The following is a 23,915-nucleotide window of genomic DNA, read 5'->3' as shown; positions in this document are numbered from 1 at the left end:
TGAGTGCGGCGGCTCTCTCAGGTCACACTAACGCCGAAAAGCGTCATCTCTTGAGACCCGAGATGCTGCTCGGAAGTTATACTACAGCCTGCCAGCGATGATCATTCGCTGGCAGGCTGTAGATGTTAAAATAATCGCATCAGAAAGGTATATCGGACGCTGTTTTGTTAAAAACAGCGTCTGATATACCTGATACCTGGTCCTCTGGTGGTCCCTTTTGCTTGAATCGACCACCAGAGGACACAGGCAGCTCTGTAAGTAGCACCAATCACCACACTACACTACCCCCCCCCCCGTCACTTATTAACCCCTGATAACCCCATATAGACTCCCTGATCACACCTCTGTCATTGATCACCCCCCTGTAAGGCTCCATTCAGACGTCCGTATGTGTTTTGCGGATCCGCAAAACACGGACACCGGCAATGTGCTTTCCGCATGTTGCCAGAACTATATAGAAAAAGTGCAGATCTGCAATTCCGGATCCGAGCGGGACAAAGTCTGTCCCCATAGAAATGAATGGGTCTGCAATTCCGTTCCACAAAATGCGGAACTGAATTGTGGACATGTGAATGGGGCTTAAGGGTCCCTTATCACCGCTAGTTAGTTAGCTACTTTTTGCCACAAGTTAGCGGAAATTGATGTTTTCTGTTTTCTTTTTTTTTTTTCTTACAAAGTCTCATATTCCACTAACTTGTGCCAAAAAAATAAAATCTTACATGAACTCACCATACCCCTCACGGAATCCAAATGCGTAAAAATGCCCTGTGAAATGCTAAAGGTACTCATTGGAATTTGAGCCCCTTTGCGCATCTTGGCTACAAAAAAGTGTCACACATGTGATATTGCCGTACTCAGGAGAAGTAGGGCAATGTGTTTTGGGGTGTATTTGTACATATACCCATGCTGGGTGAGAGAAATATCTCTGTCAAATGACAACTTTGTAAAAAAAAAAAAGGAAAAAGTTGTCATTTACAGAGATATTTCTCACACACAGGATGGGTATGTGTGAAAAGACACCCCAAAACACATTGCCCTACTTCTCCTGAGTACGGCGATACCACATGTGTGACACTTTTTTGCAGCCTAGGTGCGCAAAGGGGCCCAAATTCCAATGAGTATCTTTTAGGAGGGCATTTTTAGACATTTGGATTCTCACGCTTTAGGGCCCCTAAAATGCCAGGGCAGTATAAATACCCCACAAGTGACCCCATTTTAGAAAGAAGACACCCCAAGGTATTCCGTGAGGGGCATGGCGAGTTCATGTAAAATTTTATTTTTTGTCACAAGTTAGTGGAATATGAGACTTTGTAAGGAAAAATAAATAAAAAAAATCATTTTCCGCTAACTTGTGCGAAAAAAAAATAAACTTCTATGAACTCGTCATGCCCCTTACTGAATACCTTGGGGTGTCTTCTTTCCAAAATGGGGTCACTTGTGGGTTTTTTATACTGCCCTGGCATTTTAGGGGCCCTAAAGCGTGAGAAGTAGTTTGGAATCCAAATGCGTAAAAATGCCCTGTGAAATCCTAAAGGTACTCATTGGAATTTGGGCACCTTTGCGCACCTAGGCTGCAAAAAAGTGTCACACATGGTATCGCTGTACTCAGGAGAAGTAGGGCAATGTGTTTTGGGGTGTATTTTTACATATACCCATACTGTGTGTGAGAAATATCTCTGTAAATGACAACTTAAAAAAAAAATGTATACAAAGTTGTCAATTTACAGAAATATTTCTCACACACAGTATGGGTATATGTAAGAAATACACCCCAAAACACATTGCCCTGCTTCTTCTGAGTATGGCAATACCACATGTGTGACACTTTTCTGCAGCCTAGGTGCGCAAAGGGGCCGAAAGTCCAACGAGTACCTTTAGGCTTTACAGGGATGCTCATAATTTTAGCACCGCCCAAAATGCCAGAACAGTAAACACACCCCACAAATGATCCCATTTCGGAAAATAGACACCCCAAGGTATTCACTTAGGGGCATAGTGAGTTCGTGGGAGATTTAAAAAATTTTTGCCAGAAGTTAGCAGAAATGGAAACTTTATTTTAAATATTTTTTTCCTCAGAAAGTGTCATTTTCCGCTAACTTGTGAAAAAAAATTTAATCATACATGAACTCACCATGCCCCTCCGCGAATACTTTGGGGTGTCTTCTTTCTAAAATGGGGTAATTTGGGGGGTATTTATACTATCCTGGCATTCTAGCACCTCAACAAACATGACAGGTGCTCAGAAAGTCAGAGCTGCTTCAAAATGCGGAAATTCACATTTTTGTACCATAGTTTGTAAACACTTAGGCAAACCAATAAATATACACTTATTGTATTTTTTTTTTTATCAAAGACATGTAGCACAATAAATTCTGACACAAACTTGTATAGAAAAGTAATTATATTTGAACAATTTTACCAGAAAAAGTTAAAAATACACTTTTTTGAGAAAATTGCAGTCTATTTTGATTAATATCAGAAAAACAAAAAGTCTCAGCAGCAATCAAATACCACCAAAAGAAAGCTCTATTTGTGAGAAGAAAAGGAGGTAAAATTCATTTGGGTGCCAAGTTGCATGACCGAGCAATAAACCGTTAAAGTGCCGATTTGTAAAAAAAGGGCCTGGTCACTAGGGGGTATAAACCTGTGGTCCTTAATTGGTTAAAGGTGTTCTCTGGGAAAGATAAGAATGAAAATACTGAATACTTTATTTATATTGGCTCCTTTAGTCTAGGGAGCAATCAGTCATGTAGCTAAAACGTGGCTCTTGGATTTATGATCATAAAATCCATCCTTGTGACACTGCAGGACGGCCTGTGTGAGAAAGCAGAACACAGAGCCCTATGTAAAGTCTTCCGGTCTCAGCACTGTGAAGCTGTATATTAAGTGCAGATGACAGCTGAGATAACTGCTCCGCTGTGTCCCTGTGCTTCAGAATGACAGTGGGCACAAAGGCGGATGCCGTAGTCCCACTATGGTGTCATTGAGCATGATGGGTGTAACTGTACTTTACATGCTCTCTTTTATTATATTAGTGTTCTGTCCTTTTTTCCCTGCTTTGTGCTTTCTTTCTGCCATTTATTTTTCAGCTAACCTGAGGTAAATGTATTTACGGATTCTGATTGGATGATGGTTGCTTACCTGTATCTGGGGTACCTGTTTTCTGCCCCTCCCATGATTGGCCAGCTGTTCTCTGTGGCAGGAATTTGGAATATTTATAGAAGCTGTCAAGCAGGTTCAGAGCTGTCAGTCGCAGAACCTGTGAAGAGGAGAAGACGTCGTCCCGCCCGCCCTCCCCTTTGAAGTTGCGGTCCTGAGTTAGAGGGGGGTTAGTCACCCTTCGCTGGGGGGACATTTGTGGTTTTACTGACGTTTTAATGGTGTTTGATTAATTTATGAATTGATTAATTATTTATTACATTTGGTTTATTATGTATTTTAACCCCTAATAAAGGACCGCGGCCATTTTGCACCATATTTGGGTTTGGTCTTTATTTTAGTTAAGTTTTAGATAAGAACTATGCTCATATGACACCAAGGAGTTTACCTCATCCCATACTCAGAGGCTGAAGGGTAGGAATGATGACCAGACGCGCAGCTGTGGGGGAGGAGTGTCATTAGAAAACACCTCAGCCTGTGAGTACGGGATGAGGAAACTCCTTTCTAAAGCACATTCACTTTAGTGGGTCCGCAAATCCAGAGATGTGGAATGGTGCAGAACGGAACACTACAGAGGGCTTCCGTGTGGTTTCGTCCCGTACTTCCGTTCCGCAAAAAGAACATGTCCTATCTTTTTGCGGAACGGCCGGATCGCGGACCCATTAAAATGAATGGGTCTGCGATCCGCTGCGGCTGCCCCACGGTCACGAGGCGCACACGTTCGTGTGCAGGAGGCCTAAGGTAGGATAATAATTAGATTCATTATATTGATTAGATTAAGGATATCCAGGTGAAAGGTCATCTTTAAAAAAGGGTTTTATTACAAAAGTAGTAAAACGTAAGAAAAACTATATGTATTTGGTATCCCTGTAATCATACTGACCCAAACAATATAGACATTATGTTCTTTATGCCAAAGAATTAAAGCCACAAAATTTATAACATAAAAACTCAGTGGTAGTATTGCTCTTTTTTCCTAACCTCCTCCTAGAAAGAGGGGTTGTCTGAGTTATGAAAAAAAATAATATATAGGACTCAAAATCTAATGGGCAGCAATATATAACAAAGCTAAGCAAGTTTTATGCAAAAAAAAATAAAAAATATATATATATATATATATATTTCCTCATTTCCCTGGTTCTTTTCTGGCCCTTTGTTTACATGCAATAAAAACAATCTCTGCCCCTCCCCCTGCACTGCTAAGGGAGTGGCTACAAGAGCTGCCCTGAGTGACATGTCTGCCCCTCCCCCTGCTCTGCTAAGGGAGTGAATACAAGTGCTGCCCTGAGTGACATGTCTGCCTGCTGGGAGACTCTGCAGCATGTTGTAAGTGTAGGACTACATGTCCTAGCTGTATAATGACAATGCTAATACACACAGGATCTTCCCCCTACCTTCTTGTGTAATGTTCTCTAGTCCTTCAGCTCCTGTGCCCAGAATTGTCACTGCTGCAGATACCCAGTCCGTGCAGCTGAAGGGGTTAACAATCCTAGGAGACAGGCAGTGAAGGGGGCGTGGCCAGCACAGTGACGTCTTGTTTACAAGAACTTTATCAGAGCAGGGAGAGAAGCTGACATCACAGGTCATGTGACCCTCAGTGAAATCTGAGAAATCAGCTGCCGGAGATAAAGGGAGTTAATTGGAAAGCTGTTACATTTGCCCAGTTAGGAACATAGAAAGAACAAAAAAATAACTCGGACAACCCCTTTAATAAAAGTTAATCAGAAAGTTATGTGTGCCCCCAAAATGGCACCATTAAAAACAACTTGTCCTGCAAAAATCAAGCCCTCATACAGATACATAGACAGTAAAATAAAAGTTATAGTTCTTGGAAGGCGATGATGGAAAAAAATGAAGAAAAACACTTGGTCAGGAAGGCCCGAAACAGGCTGCTCACTAACGGGTTAAAAGTTTTCCTCTACAGTCTGTGACTGTTGATTCTGAATCTATCCGCCATGACAGCTCCATCTGTAGTCTCTGAACTCGTGATGGCTCATAAATACTCAATGAAGCTAAATCATCAATCTGATGAGAATTTAGGAAAGTACAGATAAGGGCTACAGATCGAACCATCAGCAGGAAGCAATAGTCTGCAGATGCTCACAGCTGTAGAGGAAAAACCGTTGAAACGTTTTATTTAAAAAATAAAAAAATGGGAAAAAATGTTTTTTGCCCAAAAGTAGTAAAAGCAATGATTCAAATCTTCATAACCTTTAAATAAATGTATTACATACTCTTTGGGGTGGACACAGAATGCACATTTCCAGTGTAGTTTTTCTGGTCGTATTCCTGTGTGTTGTATAATAGAAGTGTATTGGATGATAGCGAAATTGTATGACATCTACTTCCAAAACAACCAGTGGTATCAGAATAGCAGTATTTTTCTGGCCGATTCTTGGCATATTTAACGGGTTGTAGCCGTACAGTTAATGGGGCGAGCAGGCATACAGGCAGCTTCCGGCAATGCTAGATCCAGTTCCCTGCCAGAACCTCCTGCTGGAACTCTCAAATGCGAGTTTGAAACTAGCTTTAATTGTAACTTCTTGCTTTCAGTCTCTGATCACAGAGGGTTAGGAGCCTCCGACAAAGATGCCTTCTTTTTTTACAGGGACCTAGCATTGCAAGCCGCACTCTTTTTATCAGTTGAAACGACTACTTGGGAAAAGCTGTCAGACCTTATATTGGTGTTCCCTTACCATTTATTGTGTAATGGAAATTGTAAACCAGTTGGTTCTCGCTTTACAAACTGACTTTCTTAAAGGGATTTTCCGATCTCAGACATTGGGGGCATATCGCTAGGATATGCCCCCATTGTCTTATAGGTGTGGACCCCACGTTTGGGACCTGCACCTATCTCGTAAACCCAGGCAGCAAAGTGAAGGAGGGCGCACTGCGCATGCACAGCTGCTCTCCATCCACTTCTTTAGGACCACCAAAAATAGCTGAACGCTGGCTCGGCTATTTCCGTCGACCCCATAGAAGTGAATGAAAGAGGTGGCCGCAAAATTGCAGAGTGCTCCTCCTCATTTCTATGGGGATCCTGAAAATAGCCAAGCGCGCTGTTCAGCTATTTTCGGCAGGCCAGTAGCAACGATTGGTGGCGCTGCTCAGTTATTTTCGGCAGGCCAGTAGCAACGATTGGTGGTGGCCGGACCCAGCACTGCAGGCCACCACTTTGCCGGCTTTGTTTTAGAGATAGGTGCGGGTCCCTCACCTATCAGACAATTATCATTATTATTATTATTTATTATTAAAGCGCCATTCATTCCATAGCGCTGTACATATGATAAGGGGTGCACATATATAATACAGACAATTGCTCTAATCATAAACAAGACAAGTTACAAACTTGTACAGAAGGAGAGAGGGCCCTGCCCGTGAGGGCTTACAATCTACATGGTATGGGAGAAGGACACAATAGGTGCGGGTGAAGTTGGTCATAGCGGTATAGAGGCAGCAGGGTCACTGGTTGTAGGCTTGTCTGAAGATGTGGGTTTTCAGGTTTCTTTTGAAGGATTCCACTGTAGGTGAGAGTTTGATATGTTGGGGTAGCGAGTTCCAGAGTATGGGGGATGCACGGGAGAAATCTTGGAGTCGATTGTGGGAAGAGGGAAGAAGGAGGTCTTGTGAGGATCGGAGAGTGCGTGTGGGGGTGTATCGGGAAAGTAGCTCAGAGATGTAGGGAGGGGACAGGTTATGGACGGCCTTGTATGTATTTGTTAGTACTTTGAAGTGAATTCGCTGGGCAATGGGGAGCCAGTGAAGGGATTGGCAGAGGGGAGAGGCAGAGGAGTAATAGGGTGATAGGTGGATTAGTCGTGCAGCAGGGTTGAGGATAGATTGGAGGTGTGCGAGAGCTCTAGATGGAAGGCCACAGAGGAGAGTGTTGCAGTAGTCTAGGCCAGGGGTAGACAACCTCCGGCACTCCAGCTGTTGTGAAACTACAACTCCCAACATGCCTACTTGCTCATTTATTCTTAGAACTCCCATATAAATGAATGGAGCATGCTGGGAATCGTAGTTTCACAACAGCTGGAGTGCCGAAGGTTGCTGATCCCTGGTCTAGGCGGAAGATGATGAGGGCATGTACAAGTATTTTTGCAGATTCAAAGTTAAGGAAAGCACGGATGCGGAAGATGTTTTTGAGTTGGAGACGGCAGGTGGGGGAAAGGGCTTGGATGTGGGGTCTGAAGGAGAGGGCAGAATCCAAGGCAGCCATTGATCGTGATAAATAGGTCTGTTGGGGGGGTTGAGCAAGATGGGGGAAAGATGAATTCTGTTTTATCCATGTTAAGTTTTAGAAAGCGAAAGTCGAAGAAGGATGAGATAGAAGATAGACATTGTGGGATTCTTGATAGTAAGGTGGTGATGTCTGGACCAGAGAGGTAGATTTGTGTGTCGTCAGCATAAGAGTGATACTAAAAGCCATGGGACTCTATGAGCTGTCCCAGGCCAATAGTGTAGATAGAGAAGAGCAGGGGTCCTAGAACAGAGCCTTGCAGGACACCAACAGAGAGGGAATGAGACGAGGAGGTGGTGCGGGAGTGGGAGACGCTAAACGTCTGGTCAATGTGGGCACATCCTAGCGATATGCCCCCATTGTCTTAGATGGGAATACCCCTTTAAAGAATCTCACTCAGAATAATTTTTTCCCTCTATTAGTAATTCACATTAAGTAAATAGTAGTGCCGATAAAAAACTTACCGAGCACTTTATTCACATACTTTCACAACATGATCTGCGCTTTGAATCTTACAAGCTCTTATGTGTGGCCTGGATGTCAGTTTCTCTATGCATTTTTATGGAATTCTCTGAAAGCTTTTTTTAAAGCTTTTTAATGGTACTACCCCATTTACCCAGTGTAAATTATAAAGGGGTTGATCCTAGGAGCGATTCTTTACAATGACTTGCCTTCAGTTATTCAGTTATTGTTACAATAAAGTTTCTAATATAATCACTCCTATTTTATTCTAGCAGTGTAATAACAACGTGGTCATCTCTTCCTTGCCATAGCATCTCTCCTTCAAAGTGCAGCAGCCCATGTTTTCTGGCTCTCAATAAAACCCCTACAAGTTTATTCGAGATAGTCACATAAGTATCAAACAGCTTTCCAAAGGTGACTCTAGTCGGTCCATCTTCAGCGGTTACCCCAATATTTCTTATCACCCGACACAGTTCCTCTACTTCCTTGCCAAGGTGCCTATGAGCATCTTTTCCTCTCTTCTCTGTAAGTGTGCCAGCTTTGGGTTTGCCATACTCTGGATCCTTAGTGTCAAGATCGGCAGTGCCAGGCTGTATGACGTTGCTGAATGGGTTCTGTTTCTGATAATCCGCATGCTGCTTTGCCCAGATTTGCCATGAGTTCTTTAGAGATCCCACTGAGTTGTTGATTTCATTCCCTTCTGCTCTGCTTTTCTGTCCAAATTCATCCATCATTTGGTTTACAGTCAGTTGTAGTCATGTGCTGTGTAAGAACATTAAGTAGATATTAGGCATGACAAATTGAAGGCAGTGAGGTCAAATCCCGAAGGTGTACGTTATATCAAAAAGTTAGGCTGCATTCCATTGGCCATTTAATCAATGTTATATCTTTTATGTCAAGGACTAGAGTGTGTCTGTTCAGTTGAAAGCAGAAAAACTTTTTCAAGCAAAAATATTCTTCCTCAGATAGGATCTTCTATAGTTACAAGCAAGTATACAAACCAGACACGGAGCGAAATGTTTCCTATGGTTTTATTCACACATTACGTATTTGGACAGTATTGTGCATCAGTGTTTTGAAGACCAAAAAAAGACTGGATGCAAAAAAGAGACGTATAAACCTTTTCATTATGGTATATTGCCCTACTTTCAGGATCTACTCTGTTTCTGGCCATTATATCACTTGTATCTGGGATTTTTATTTAGCAGTAGCTCACTGTGCATAGTGAATGTCTAGTTTGCAGTTCTCTCACATGGTGGGTGGAGACTAGATGCCATCCACTGCACACAGAAAGTAAAGGAGAATCGGCTTCCTAACCTTGGCTAATGCACTCAGAGGCAGCCCTAGGATCATGGAGGACATTACAGAGAAGTACTTATTATATATATATATATATATATATATATATATATAGCAAACAAAGCAAACAAAGTCTCAGGAGGTGCTGTTCCGTTTTTTGCTTATATGTATATTATAGAGGACTAGGCATCCTCTTTGGAACTTAGCACTCCTCGCCCATCCCCCAGCCCTTGGTGTTTTTAAATCAGAGTGAAAATGGAGCTGGACCCTCCATGTTAGAGTAGGTCCCACCTGATAAGAAGCAACCTTGTCGCCTGGTAGGTGGGCCCGACATATTTTTGATCAATAATATGCGCTAATAGCTTCTTTACTGCATTTGCAGTAAATAATAATAATAATAATAATATTGGCGTCATGTATTTGACCCTGTTCACATATTCACCTGTATACTCAGTCTTAGTGCATTTAGTGGTGTGCTGCTACTTTATTTGTTTGCTGTATTATTGCCGGGTAGCTTGCACCTGCGATTAGTCTCAGGAGGTGCTGTTCCGTTTTTTGCTTATATATATATATATATATATATATATATATATCTGTGAAAAAAGCTTTTAGGAAGTTTATACCTCCCCCTCATGTAGCTGCTTGTTTGTGTGTGCTTGTGCTCACTCCTCCTATCTCTATAGACTTATCATATCAGCATTAATGTGTAATATGACCCTCCTGTGGATCTGCTTCTGTCTAGGATGGGATTAAAGCATTTTTCAAAGTGAAAAGCAATTAGTGAGTGGGGGAGGGGAGAGGTAAACAGCTAATAACATAAAAAATAGATAGTTCTCACTGACAAGACATATTACAAAGTTTCTTGTGGTCATTTGTACTATTGGTTTGTAATGTAATCTTGTTTGAACATTTATTGATCATTGAGTAATGAAAAGTTATTGTCATCTACTTTCAGTTTGTCTACTTGCTGTTTGTTAGTCAGCAAGGGGTTCCCGGGAAAACATCAACCACAAGACCTGTGACTTGTACAATAGGGAAGGAAAACTGATTTCAGCCTGCTCAGAGACTTTTTACAAAGCAGTAACTATATCTGGACAAGTACTATACCAAGCTTCTGTGAGACAGGAATGGCATTAGGCTAATTTCACATGAGCTTGTGGGGTCTATGAAACACAGTGACAGTTGCATTTTCTGGAGCAACCGCGATTCTGTGCCTTATAGTGATCTGTGATGTTGTGAGTTTCAGCTTGACCCGTGAATCTGCTGTCCTGTACAGAACAGTAGACCCTAATTTGGGCTGGAACTTAGAGCATCATAAATCATTATGATGGAGTGAGTTTGGTAAGCCAAGCCATGGCTGTCTGGGAAGTATGGCCATTTTACGTGAAACGGTTTTCCCTGACCATACTTGCCCTGTGTAAAATTTGCATTAGGGGTTCCCCCCAAATTTTTAAAAGGGTTTTCCGGGTTCAGGGCTGAACCCGGACATAAGCTCCCCTTCACTCCTTTAGCATGTAGGATAGGAGCATCGGAGCATTTCCTTGCTCTCAAGCTCCGCTTGCATTGAGCAGGGCACGGTCTGTTTGTTGTGAGCCGGTGATATACCAGGCTTCACAACACTATGCTAGGCGGAGACTTCCACCTAGCAGAGAGCCCAGTGAAGTCACTGGCACAAATGGGCAGTGTATAGCACTGTTCTGGGCCTAGCATAATGTTGTGAAGCCCGGTACATCATCGCCTCACAACAAACAGACCTTGCCCTGCGCAATGAAGCGCAAGGCAAGGGGAGCATCTGAGCAAGGAAATGCTCCGATTCTCCTATTGTACATGCTTAAAGGAGTGAAGGGGAGCTTATGTCCCGGTTCAGTGCTCATAAGCAGTTCCCACAGTCCTCTGTGCACTAACCACCTTAGCACCACAAACCTCTCCCCTGACCTAATAGTTCACTGTCCTGTATCAGTGTAGGTAAAATGTAAAAAAAACAATAGTGCCATCCTAAACCATAGCGAATTCTCAGGTATGAGAATTATTAGATCTCTATGGATTTTCATAACTTAATTATACAAAGATTAAATAAGCACTAGAGGAGGATTTGCTACTGCAGTGAATCACATTACTAGCCTCTTGATATCAGAATAATGAACTCAGTTCTTGGCCGCTGTTGCATCATGGATCTGCTGTAGGATCACTGGAGTCTTAAAGCATCTGCTGTGTCAGCCAGAACTCAATGTGAGTCTCATAGACTTGCGTAGAGAAACATAATTCTGGATAGCAGATGCTGGAGAACTGGTGATTAGACTGCAAGTCACAAAATGCAACAGCAGCCAGGAACGGAGTTCATTATCTTGAAGCAGGGGTGGCTTGGCCAATCCATTAGGATAAATCCCCATGGGCTAGTTAGGTTATGACATCATGAGGCTGACTGCCTCCCAAAAAAGGCCTGTTTGTCAATGAAGACCCATAAAGCAGCACATGATGTGGCATCACCAGTACTGCTCAACATTCATACAGAACAGGCATGGTCTATGTTTGAGCCACAACCTCTGCATGGTGACTAGTGTTGATTGTGAATATTCTAATCACAAATTTTTATCGTGAATATTGGCACTTCGAGAATATAGTGCTATATCTTTACAATCGCGAATATTCTAGTGCTTCTTGCTTGTGGGCCAATGAGAAGGCTGCAATATCTTTGACTTTAGGAGTAGTATTGATCGAGAATTTTCGTATTGCGAATTTTCCAATTGACGATTTTTGCAATCAAGAAAATAATGACTGGAGATCTTGAATTTGTGAATGTATGACAAATAGTCGCCCAAATATTTGCGAAATATCACAAATTCGAATATTGCCCCTGCCGCTCATCACTGATGGTGACATAACATAATAGCGCTCTTCCTCTTGGTTAACAAGCTCACATATAGGATGCAGTGTACTGCTATAGGGCTGTATATGTAATAATCTATCTAGATATCAGTATAGGGCTGTCTATATAATTCTGGTGTTCTATATCTCACTATACATGTAATGACTGGCCTTGACGTATCACTACAGGGCTCTATATACAGTTGTGTTCAAAATAATAGCAGTGTGTTTAAAAAAGTGAATGAAGCTCAAAATCCTTCTAATAGCTTTTATTTCCATACACGCAAATGCATTGGGAACACTACACATTCTATTCCAAATCAAAACAAATTTGTGAAAAGTGAATATTAGACTGTTCAAAAAAATAGCAGTGTTTGTATTCTTCTTTACAAACTCAAACATTCACTATATTAACTGAAAAATGTTTGAAGATTTTGCTTTCCTTTGAATCACTTAACTAATATTTAGTTGTATAACCGCTGTTTCTGAGAACTGCTGTACATCTGTGTTCCATGGAATCAACCAACTTCTGGCACCTGTGAGTATTCCAGCCCAGGATGATTGGACTACATTCCACAGTTCTTCTCTATTTTTTGGTTTTGCCTCAGAAACTGCATTTTTGATGTCACCCAACAAGTTTTCTATTGGATTAAGATCCGGGGATTGGGCTGGCCACTCCATAACGTCAATCTTGTTGATCTGGAACCAAGATGTTGCACGTTTAGTGGTGTGTTTGGGGTCGTTGTCTTGTTTGAACACCCATTTCAAGGGCATTTCCTCTTCAGCATAAGGCAGCATGACCTCTTCAAGTATTCTGATGTATTCAAACTGATCCATGATCCCTGGTATGCGATAAATAGGCCCAACACTGTAGTATTAGAAACATCCCCATATCATGATGCTTGCGCTACCATGCTTCACTGTCTTCACAGAGTACTGTGGCTTGAATCCAGTGTTTGGGGGTCATCTGACAAACTGTCTCCGGCCACTAGACCCAAAAAGAACAATCTTACTTTCATCAGTGCACAAAATGTCTCTTTAGGCCAGTCAATGTGCTCTTTGGCAAACTGTAACTCTTCAGTACATGTCTTTTTTTCAACAGTGGGACTTTACGGGGGCTTCTTGCAGATAGCTTGGCTTCACATAGGCACCTTCTAATTGTAACAGTACTCACAGGTAACTTTAGTCCTTATTTGATCTTCCTGGAACTGATTGTTGGCTGAATCCTTTCCATTTTGGCTATTCTTCTATCCATTCGAATGGTAGTTTTCCGCTTTCTTCCACGTCTTTCAGGTTTTGGTTGCCATTTTAAAGCATTTGCGATCATTTTAGCTGAGCAGCCGATCTATTTCTGCACTTCTTTACATGTTTTCCCCTCTCCAATCAACTTTTTACTCAAGGTACGCTGTTCTTCTGAACAATGTCTGGAGCAACCCATTTTCCTCAGGTTTCAGAGAGAAATGCACTGTAACCAGCATTTTCTGCCTTCCTTCCTTAAATAAGGGCAATAATTGCCACCTGTTTTTCAAAGAAGGAATGACCTCACTAATTAAACTCAACAATGCTATTATTTTGAACATGCCCCTTTCAATTAGTGATTCAATTACACAGAATGAGCAGCATACATGTCATGACTGTTGGGTCTGTTGGATTTATATTACTCTACTACACATGGTAGTAAATTATTTGCCATGTAGAAATATCATTTCTACCAAAAACAGTGATTGATCAGGTTAGTGATGTCTGACTGCTATTGTTTTGAACACAACTGTATAATAATGATGTTCCATATTTGACTATAGAGTTGATTATAGGGGTTGTAGTGCTGTGCTCTATTTTCTAAAGGGGTAGTCCGTTGTATTTTTGCATCATTCCCACTGACATTTTTTTTTTTTAATTCTAGGGTCACTTTAAGTTCCCAATCATCCCCTGTCCTGCAATAAAGGACCTGGTAATGTGATTCTCTGCTGTATCCTAGTTTACAAACAAAAGCCACCATAAAAAATCTCAGACTGCTGCTTTAAGGTTTATTTTACTGAGAACTGACAAAAATGGCAATAGTGTAAAAACAGTTTAGCAAAAAATAGCAGATTGCCATATTCCCACTAGAGGGCGCTGATACAATGTCTGTGGCCTATTCAAGCATCCATATTCATACCTATTCTCACAAACAGTAAAAAGTAATCTGAAGAACTCATAAATAAAAACCAGCAGTTGTATCAAAGTGTAAGGTTCACTTCCAACTAAATTAAAATGGTTTTCTGAGATTTTTATGCTGATGACCTCTCCTTTGGATAGGTGATTGGTGGGGGTCCAACACTCAGGACCCTCGATCAGCTGCCTGAGAAGGCAGCGGCACTCCTGTACCTTCTCGCAGCTTACCAAGCCCAGCGCCGTACATTGTATAGCGGCTGTACTTGGTATCGCGCTCAGCCCCATTCACTTGGATAGGGCTGAGCTGCTCCTGGGACTCATGATACATTAGCATGTCGTCACTCGGCCTAGGAAAAGCAGACAGAAGACCACGGCGCTACTTCTAGCGCTGCCGCGTTCTTGAAAAGCTGATCGGCAGAGGTCCCAGGTGTCGGACCCCCACCAATCAGTTACTGAGGATGGCTCATCAGTAAAAAATAAATAAAATTCGGAAAACCCGGATTATCGTTCTTTTCGTTCATGGCCTGTCATTAAGGCCCAGGCACATAAGCGAATAATTGTATTAATGTTTTCTGTGACCTAATAAAGAAAAATATCAGTGGTACTTTTTAAATGTCCATACGACAATATTTTATCGCACTGGCGTGTTTGTGCACCATTGTGCAAACTTGGGAGTGGCTCAGTGGGGGGGGGGGGCAGAGGCGGGAAAACAGACTTGCCAATATTCACACCTAGAAAGAGGTGTAAATGTTGGCAAACAGACTGCCACAGGTGTGCCTACTCCTCCAGCAGCGCAAAGGGGAAATATAATTATAATTGACCCCCAGCTTTGTAGTTTTTTCCATCAGGATCGTATCTATTTTAAATCCGTTTTTCAAGCGTGTGAAGAATAACTGAAGACAGCAACCAGCTGTGAAAGCAGACTTAAAAGGTTTTTCTGAGATTTTAATACTGATGACGTATCCTCTGAATCCTCTGAATGTTTGGTGGGGGTCTGACACCTGGGGCCCCTGCCAATCAACTGTTTAAAAAGGCAAAGGCGCTCTTGTGAGCACTGCAGCCATCTCCATGCTCACCAAGCACAGCGCGGTACATTGTGTAGCAGCTGTGCTGGGTATTACAGCTCAGCCTATTCACTTCTATAGGGCCGAGCACTACATAGGCCAAGTGACTGATGAACGTGTCATCCCTGGCTTAAGAAAAGCTAAGAGAAGGTGGCGGCACTACTGTGAGTGCTGTTGCCTTCTCGAACCGCTGATCAATGGGGATCTCAGACCGATTAGATACTGATAGGAGAATGGGTCATCAGTATTAAAATCTCTGAAAACCCCTTTAATGGGCTGTTGTTTTTTTGTTTTGTTTTTTAACTTAAATGGAGCAGTCCTGCATGAAAAACTCCTGAAGGTAGAACATGCTGTGATTTTTCCTGAATGCTCAGTGAAAAACAATGGTCATGTGAAAAACATTGAAATGAATGGGTAATGGTTAAGTCCAGATGCTATTACTGTAAAAACAGACCGCATCCAGATGGAAAATGCTCTTTTGTGAAATCAGCCTTACAAGACAGAGTGGTAGGATAACATGGCTTTGGGTCCCTGCTCTAACACAGGCATCCTGCGAACAACGATTTGGTTGAGAGAAGTATTTGCCCTGCCCCACACCATAAACTTGGGCCCAGGTCCGCCTGCCCCCCTCGAGCTCCCTCACTAGCTACACCTCTGTCTACATTATACTAGGACATCATGGCGCCCAACCGGGATGGTGGAATTTCTGGATGCCACAAAGATGCTTGCAGGTTGTAATAGTCTCTAAAACGTAGGTTGTGTAAAAAATTACTTTCAGCTGGAGAGCCAAATGGAAAAGGCCTCATTCCTGCCCTTCTGGGCTATAGGGTTATAGTGTTATAGATATATTTTATGTGAAACACAGTAGCATTGGTAATCCGCACACATATTGGACTGTTGATGCAAGCCTGTCAATCCACAAAGTGTGTGAAGCATCGAATCAACATCAATCTGCATACTTGCTGGGCCAGTGAGATAAGCTTAGCGTTCTGTATATACCGCATGTAAGATACAGAAATAGGATACTGTATTATCACTGGGCAGGTGGCCACTAGCATAGTCACATATAACTGCACTCAGAGAGTAGGCTCAGTCATCAGATACTTTTAACGATTTTTATTGAGTGAGGCATTTAAGTTTAGGATTATGGTTTTACTAGTATTATTAAACTCTAAGGCCCTGATTTATCAGGATCGGCGTGTGCTGCGCTGCCAGAGGAGGCATTTAATTTATGACGAGACGCGGACCTCGTTATAAATTAAGTGCCTCCTTTAGCAGTCAGTTTCTGGCTTAAATAATGATAAATTTCGCGGAGCTGATAGCCCCACCCATGCAACACCCTCAACACACCACCTGTTTGGAAACTGGCTAGGACGTCATAAAAATGGCAGTTGCAGCTATGACATTTTAAAAAGTCGCCAAACCAGGTTTTGCATCCTTTTAATGCCAGAAAACTGGCACAGGCGAATTTGTCATTCCCCCTTAATTTTAATAGCAAACTAGTAGTGAGCAGAAAATAGGGATAATTTTGCCCTAGTTTAATTTGTGTAATAACTAATAAAGTGTACTAACAGTGACTTACAATGTCCTATACCAAATAACCATTCTAAATTCAATGTTTTGTTACCTTTTTAATAATGTGATCAGACAAGTCATATTTACAGACCACAACATAACGATCAGCGATTAGTTGTGCGTTTGCAAAAAAGATTATTCTCGCAATCACATCAGCTGAGTGCGCACTCGTTTCTCTTAAGGTGGATTTACATGGGCAGATTATCGGGAACGAACATTCCTGTGAACACTCGTTCCCGACAATCTGCCCATCTAAGACCTCGTCCACATTTCTGTGTCAGTGTCATGTCCGTGAAAAAAAAGCGTACGTGTTTCATCTGTGAAGATGTCCTTGAAGGATCCGTTGCTCAGCTGAAAATGAATTTCCAAGGAATCTCCTATTAGTCCTAAGTGAAAAGCAGACGCATCACGGATGCTATCATTGTTGTGTCCGTGATTTTCATGGGCATGCTTGGTCCGCATCATGGTTTAAAGTAGTGCATGTCTCCGTGAACAGACACAGTTAAATCAATGGGTACGTGTGCTGTTCGTGGAAAATGCGGACAGCACACCTCAGTGAAAAACGGAAATGTGGCCGAAAGCTGCTGCCGATCTGCAGATGAAAAAACAAACCGCTTATTCGTTGGGTGAAACTATTGTTCGTGCAGACAAGTAAATTATGTGCAGCAGACGGTGGTGTCTAAACAGCGATCTGCTGCCCAGGAGCAATGCAGCTGTGTGAGGACAAGCGATAGCAGTCGCCATCACTTGTCCTCATACTGTGGAGGTGATCACTCCATGTAAATGCAGCTGGCTTTCGCAATGGAACATTTCCTTCCCGACAATTGACTTCTTCTCGGCACGTGTAAATTCACCTTTAGAATCGGGTTATCTGCTTGTATAAATTAGGTCATCAGTGAGGGTCCTACCCTTGGAACTTCTAAATGTGGTCTTCGCCATAGCTGCCCACTTCTTTAGAGAGAGAAAAAATATTGCAGAATTCATGAAATCAGTTTAAAGGGTTTCTGTCACTAGAACTAACCCTCTTAAACTGGCTGACATTAGCGATGTGCTAATGTCAGCAGAATCCAACTCTGCTATTCTTGTGTTTATTGCCCCCGATACTGCACAATTCTTACTTTTTTAATATGCAAATTAGCCTCTAGGAGAAGGGGGGGCATTGCTCCTGCTCCTAGAAGCTCTGTTCTCCCACCTCATGTCACGCCCTGCCGTCCTTGATTGACAGGACCAGAGTTCGTCTTCTCCTGCCAACCCTGTGTGCTGGGTAAATCTCGCGCATGCGTCGTGCCGTTTACCGAGCACACAGGGCCGGCAGCAGGAGCTGGAATGAGCTAATTTGCATATAACAAGAGTAAGAATTATGCAGTAAAGCCTCATTAACACGTCCGTGGAACACGGTCCGTGACATACCGGACTGGCATCCTGCTTAGTGCAGGAACGCACAATGTCATTGGTTGCTATGACGCCGTGCGCTTTGTGCCGCCGCCGCAGTACAGTAATACACTCGTATGATCTATAAGGGGAACATCAATAAACATAACAATAGCAGAGTTGGATTCTGCTGACATTAGCACATCTCTAATGTCAGCCAATTTAAGAGGGTTAATTCTGGTGACAGAAACCCTTTAAAGGGCAAACAGGATGCAAAAAAAACTGATACAGAAACATGGCTGAAATTCACAATTTTGATATACAGTTTTCCAACAATGAAAAACCACAAGGATTTCATGTATAAAACAGAATGTGGTACAGTGTGAGAATTCGGATTGCAGCAGTTGTGCCAGAGAATACAATACAACCCTATCCAAGTCAGTAATGCTCAGGAGCCCCTTGGTCTTGGTAGTGGTCCTGGTGGTTGAACCCCTATCTATCGGGCATTGCAGATGGTGCAGAAGCCTGTGAAGAGTCAGTTGTAGCAGAGCTGTAGTGTGACACATTGTGATTATGTGGTTTAGCATAGTACTTACCAGTAAATCTGAGGCTCTCCGGTTGTTGCAAAACGACAACTCCCAGCATGCCCAGACTGACTACAACTATCAGCTTACAGCAGTGCATGGTGGGAGTTGTAGTTTTACAACAGCTGGAGAGCCGCAGGTTGGCCATCTAAACAATGTACAATCTTTACAGTTCATACCACACAAACAATACTGTCCCCATCCACGACTTCAGCTCTGCCACTACAGCTATATATTTAGGCCATATTTCAGGGTAAGCAAATCTACTTGCAATTCAGGTATTTACCGTCCGGTAAATCTGATGGTACAAAGTTCATGCATGTGGTGTCCTATGTCTGAATAGTCCTAGTACGGCAGCTGCATCACAGGATCTCCTATTATCTCAGCTCAGGCAGCTCACCTGACCCACAGCAGATATTACCCGTCATGTGCCCCTGGCCTAGCCAGTCACAGCTTCATTCCCTGCCCAGATTACACTGCTATATATAGAGATTCTCTTGGTTTGGGCGAGGCCGCACACTTACTTCCTCCCACATAAGTGTTTATCATGACGTACTCCAGGGAGAATGAGAGAACAATGCTGCATAGTTTCATAATCATACCAATGAAAAATATGCCCTGTGCGTGGAAAAAGTCTTACAATATAGTAGCGGACAGGAAGAAGGGAGCTGATTGTGTTTCTGGGCTGTAGATTAGGTTAGACTGCGAAGATGCTATATTATTCAATTTTTTCATATGATGCAATACTTTAAATGGGGTTATCCAGGAAAAGATATTTATGACTTATCCATCAGTATCATATCTGTGGGGTGCAACACCCGGGACCCCCGCCAATCAGCTGTTAGAAGAGGCCTTGAGCACTGCGGCTTCTTCCTAGGCCATGTGATGTCACTGTACATCAGTCATAGGGCCTAGTTGCAGCTCAGTCCATTCAAGTCAGTGGGGCTGAGCTGCGATACCAAGCACTGCCACTATACGATGTATTGTGCTGTCTTTGGAAAGCTGCCAAGAGCATGCATCGGTCACCCGAGCTTCGGTGAGCGTGGCGGCTCGCTGAAACAGCTGATCAGCTGTGATTTGGACCCTCGCTGATGTGATAATGATGACCTATCCTGATAAGTCATCATTAAAGGGGTTGTCCAGGTTCGGAACTGAACCCTGGACATATCCCCATTTTCACCCAGGCAGCCCCCCCGACTTGAGCATTGGAGCAGTTCATGCTCCGATGTTCTCCTTTGTCTAACACTGAATCGTGCAGAGCAAAGGCATTTTGTGGAGTTTCGGTGACGTACCGGGATCTCCTTAGGGCTGCCAGGCGGAGGCTTCAGGCCAGCAGTGAGCCCGGTGACGTCACTGGCAAATACTAATGACATATCTTGAGGATAGATCATCAGTATGAAACGCATAGGAAACCCCTTTAAATAATTGCATAAGTAACTTTTATATTTAATTTTTTTAATGAAATTATAATAGGTCAGTGGGTGTCCAACTCCCAGCACCCCCACCGAACAGGTGTTGGAAGGGTTCATGACACTGGAGCAAGTGCTGTGACCAGTGGAGTAACTAGAAATCACTGGGCCTCACGGCTTTTTTTTATTACCCTCTCCTTCTGTGCAACCCTATCTCTTGTGGCTAGTCTAGATTGTTCTCTACAACTCCCAGCATGCCTGGACAGCCTACAGCTATCAGCCTACAGCAGGGAATGGTGGGAGTTGTAGTTTTACAACACCTGGAGGGCTGCAGGTTGAGCATCCCTGTCTTAGACAAAGCCTAGCAGCCGCTCCATCGGTTTCCTACACGTATATACTGTATATGATGTCATTGTATAATACTGTTGAGGAAGCCCTGATAATAAAATCTGTTAGTCCTTCTCCTGGGTGGGCCCCTTCTGAGTTCGGGCCCCAAAGCAGCCGCTTCCTCTATAGCTACGGCCCTGGCTATGACCTCTTCTGTGGCCTGTGACCTCACATTCATGGCCTTTGTGCAGCTCAGTTTCATTCAAGTGAACGGGATTGAGCTGCAATACTAAGCTCTGCCACTATGCTGATAAATGGAGGAGGCATTTATATTACAACATTTCTTGTCACTGCTTGTATTATTGATTTACAGAACAAAATGACAGTGGTTAGTCTGAGCAGCGAAAGCAGGTAATGGCTGACACGGTAAGGGCACGTTTACCTCAGCGTTAGTTATCCGGAAGGCTGTTCCGGCAGAGGAATAGCTTGCTGGCATTCAATGTATCCGGCCTAGTCGGATACTGCTCTTCACCACCGGATCCCCATTGACTATAATTGGATCTAGCCGCTTTCCGGCCTGAATACATGCAGTGCTTTTTGTCCGGCTGATAGCCAGCATTTATGCTAGAACAGGCCACCGGGTCTCCTAACACTAGTGTGAGCCTAGCATAAGCAGTCTATAAGAGGCTTCCTTCTAGGAAGACAGCCACGCAGACCAATTTGATGCAGTATGGTCTGAGCACTGACAGGCTGACCCCCCCACCCATTCAACCTCTGCAGAAATGCTGGCAGCACTCATACATCTTTTTTGAAAAGACAACCCCTGGATATGATGCTGAGCATGTGCACTCAACTTCTTGGGTCAACCACGGTGAGACCTGTTCTGAGTGGAACCTGTCTTGGTAAATCACTGTATGTTCTTGGCCACCGTGCTGCAGCTCAGTTTCAGGGTGTTGGCAATCTTCTTATAGTCTAGGCCAGTGGTGGCGAACCAGAGGTGGAACTCAGAGCCCTCTCTTGGGCACCCGCACCCTGGAAAAAGTCTATAGTTTACCAATATGCCTTAGACCAGGGGTACTCAAGTAGTTTTTGTAAAGGTCCACATAGCCGAGTCTGCCGTAGGATGAAGGTCCGAGCTGCAAAACAAAAAAAAAATACAAGGAGGGAAAACACCATTGGCGTGTAGCGCTGCATTATTATAATTTTTTTTTTAAATAATCCACACCTCCAAGCCCACCTAATCTTCTTTCTGCCAACCAAACAGTAAGAATGTCCTTTCAGTGCCCCCTAACAATAATTATGCCCCTTGAATGCCCCTTAGACAGTATGATATCTCTTTAGTGCTCCACAGAGTGTGATACCTCTAAGTGCACCTTCACAGCAGGGTGATCCCTTGGTGCCCCCACACATTACGATGCTCCTTAGTGCCTCTGACACTTTGCGATGCCTCCTTAGTTCCTCCCCACAGAGTATGAATACCCTAAGTACCCCTTCATAGTAGTAATGCCCTCTCTTTGCCCCTTTCACAGTAGTAATGCCCTATCTGTGCCCCTTCACAGTTGTAATGCCCTCTTTGTGCCCCCTTCATAGTAATAATTCCCATTGTGCCTCCTTCACAGTACTAATGCCCCTTAATAGTAGTAATGCCCATTGTAGCCCCTTCAAATTAATAATGCCCATTGTGCCCCCTTAATAGTAGTAATGCCCACTGTGCTCCCTTAATAGTAGTAATGCCCACTGTGCTCCCTTAATAGTAGTAATGCCCACTGTGCCCCCTTAATATTAGTAATGCCCACTGTGCCCCTTCACAGTAATAAAGCCCATTGTGCCCTCTTCACAGTAATAATGCCCTCTGTGCCCCCTCCATAGTAGAAATCCCCATTGTGCCCCCTTAATAGTAGTAATGCCCTCAGTGCTAGTAACGCCCATTGTACCCCCTTCAAAGTAATAATGCCCATTGTGCCCCTTAATAGTAGTAATGCCCTCTGTGCTAGTAATGCCCATTGTGCCCCCTTCACAGTAATAATGCCCTCTGTGCCCCCTTCATAGTAGTAATGCCCTCTGTGCACTGTGCCCCCTTTAGAGTAGTAATGCCCTCTGTGCACTGTGCCCCCTCCATAGTAGAAATGCCCATTGTGCCCCCTTTACATTAGCAATGCCCAGTGTGCCCCCTCCAGAGTAGAAATGCCCAGTGTGCCCCCTCCAGAGTAGAAATGCCCAGTGTGCCCCTTTCACATTCACAGTGCCCATTGTGCCCCCTTCACATTCACAGTGCCCATTGTGCCCCCTTCACATTCACAGTGCCCATTGTGCCCCCTTCACATTCACAGTGCCCATTGTGCCCCCTTCACATTCACAGTGCCCATTGTGCCCCCTTCACATTCACAGTGCCCATTGTGCCCCCTTCACATTCACAGTGCCCATTGTGCCCCCTTCACATTCACAGTGCCCATTGTGCCCTCTTCACATTCACAGTGCCCATTGTGCCCCCTTCAGAGTAGAAATGCCTATTTTGCCCCCTCTGTGTTAAAAAAAAACCACAGTAACTACTCACCTTGTCGGCTTGTCCCGTTCCTGAAGCTCACAGTCCTCTCTCCCCTGCAGACACAGATAACTCTGCAGCAAGGTGTGGGCGGGGCTTATGCAGATTTCCGGACTGCAGTCTCCGCCCACACATGCTGGCCGCCAGATCTGTGAGCCACTGGCCTGAAGGAGGGGAGGAGCGCAAGGAGCAGAGTGGTGAGTGACAGGACCGCAGCTCCCAGCGTTCCAGCAATGAGCGCTTCCATCTGTATTGATGGAAGCGCTCATTGCTTCTGGACTGTGGCACCCCCTGAGAGCTGGCACCCGGGTGCATTCAGGGGTCCGGACAGCTGGCAACCACGGTCCGGATTCGGACCGCGGTCCGCCAGTTGAGTACCCCTGCCTTAGACTTTTCCTGCCATTTATCAGCACAGGGCGCACTATAAACGGCACAGACAGCGCATTGAATGTAGGCAGGCTATTATAGCTACGGTGAAGACTAATATAGTGGCTCACCCTCTCAGATATAAAAGATATGGGTGCTCTGCCTGCCACACACACTCCGCTGTGTATATTCAAAAGATATCAATATTTATATAAATGACAGGAACTAAATATCCCAGAGTTGCATAGATATATCACTGAAATAGATATACAGTGAATAACAGAAGTATTTGAACACCCTGCAATTTTGCAAATTATCCCACAGATCATGGAGGGTCTGAAATTCACATTGTAGGTGCATTCCAACTATGAGAGACAGAATAAAAAAAAAAATCTGGAAATCACATTGTATGATTTTTAAAGAATGTATTTGTCTTGTACTGCGGAACATAAGTATTTGAACACCTGAGAAAATCTGTGTTAATATTTGGTACAGAAG

General features: G+C 43.5%; 1 protein-coding gene across 3 annotated transcripts; it reads right to left on the bottom strand.

The window, feature by feature from the left end:
* Positions 1-7,725: 7,725 nt before the first annotated feature.
* Positions 7,726-19,218, bottom strand: LOC122935095 (actin-binding Rho-activating protein-like). 3 transcript variants are annotated; one of them, XM_044290853.1, is made up of 2 exons: positions 19,174-19,218; positions 7,726-8,623 (listed from the first exon to the last, which is right to left on the bottom strand). In XM_044290853.1, exon 2 carries the CDS (start codon positions 8,593-8,595, stop codon positions 8,125-8,127), a length of 471 nt encoding a protein of 156 aa, XP_044146788.1. In that variant the 5' UTR covers positions 8,596-8,623; positions 19,174-19,218; the 3' UTR covers positions 7,726-8,124. The 3 variants fall into 3 exon arrangements, 2 of the variants coding, with proteins under 2 accessions (XP_044146788.1, XP_044146787.1); XM_044290852.1 differs by having other exon boundaries at positions 19,060-19,202; XR_006388779.1 differs by lacking the exon at positions 7,726-8,623 and adding an exon at positions 16,862-17,769 and having other exon boundaries at positions 19,174-19,210.
* Between the last annotated feature and the right edge of the window lie 4,697 nt (positions 19,219-23,915).

This window comes from Bufo gargarizans, chromosome 4, assembly GCF_014858855.1.
Source record: "Bufo gargarizans isolate SCDJY-AF-19 chromosome 4, ASM1485885v1, whole genome shotgun sequence".
In the NCBI taxonomy this organism is placed as follows: domain Eukaryota; kingdom Metazoa; phylum Chordata; class Amphibia; order Anura; family Bufonidae; genus Bufo; species Bufo gargarizans.
This window is presented reverse-complemented; position numbering and strand designations above follow the sequence as displayed.

Excerpts from the sequence above, each read along its gene's own strand:
- LOC122935095 (XM_044290853.1), bottom strand. The coding sequence starts at position 8,595 with ATGATGGATGAATTTGGACAGAAAAGCAGAGCAGAAGGGAATGAAATC.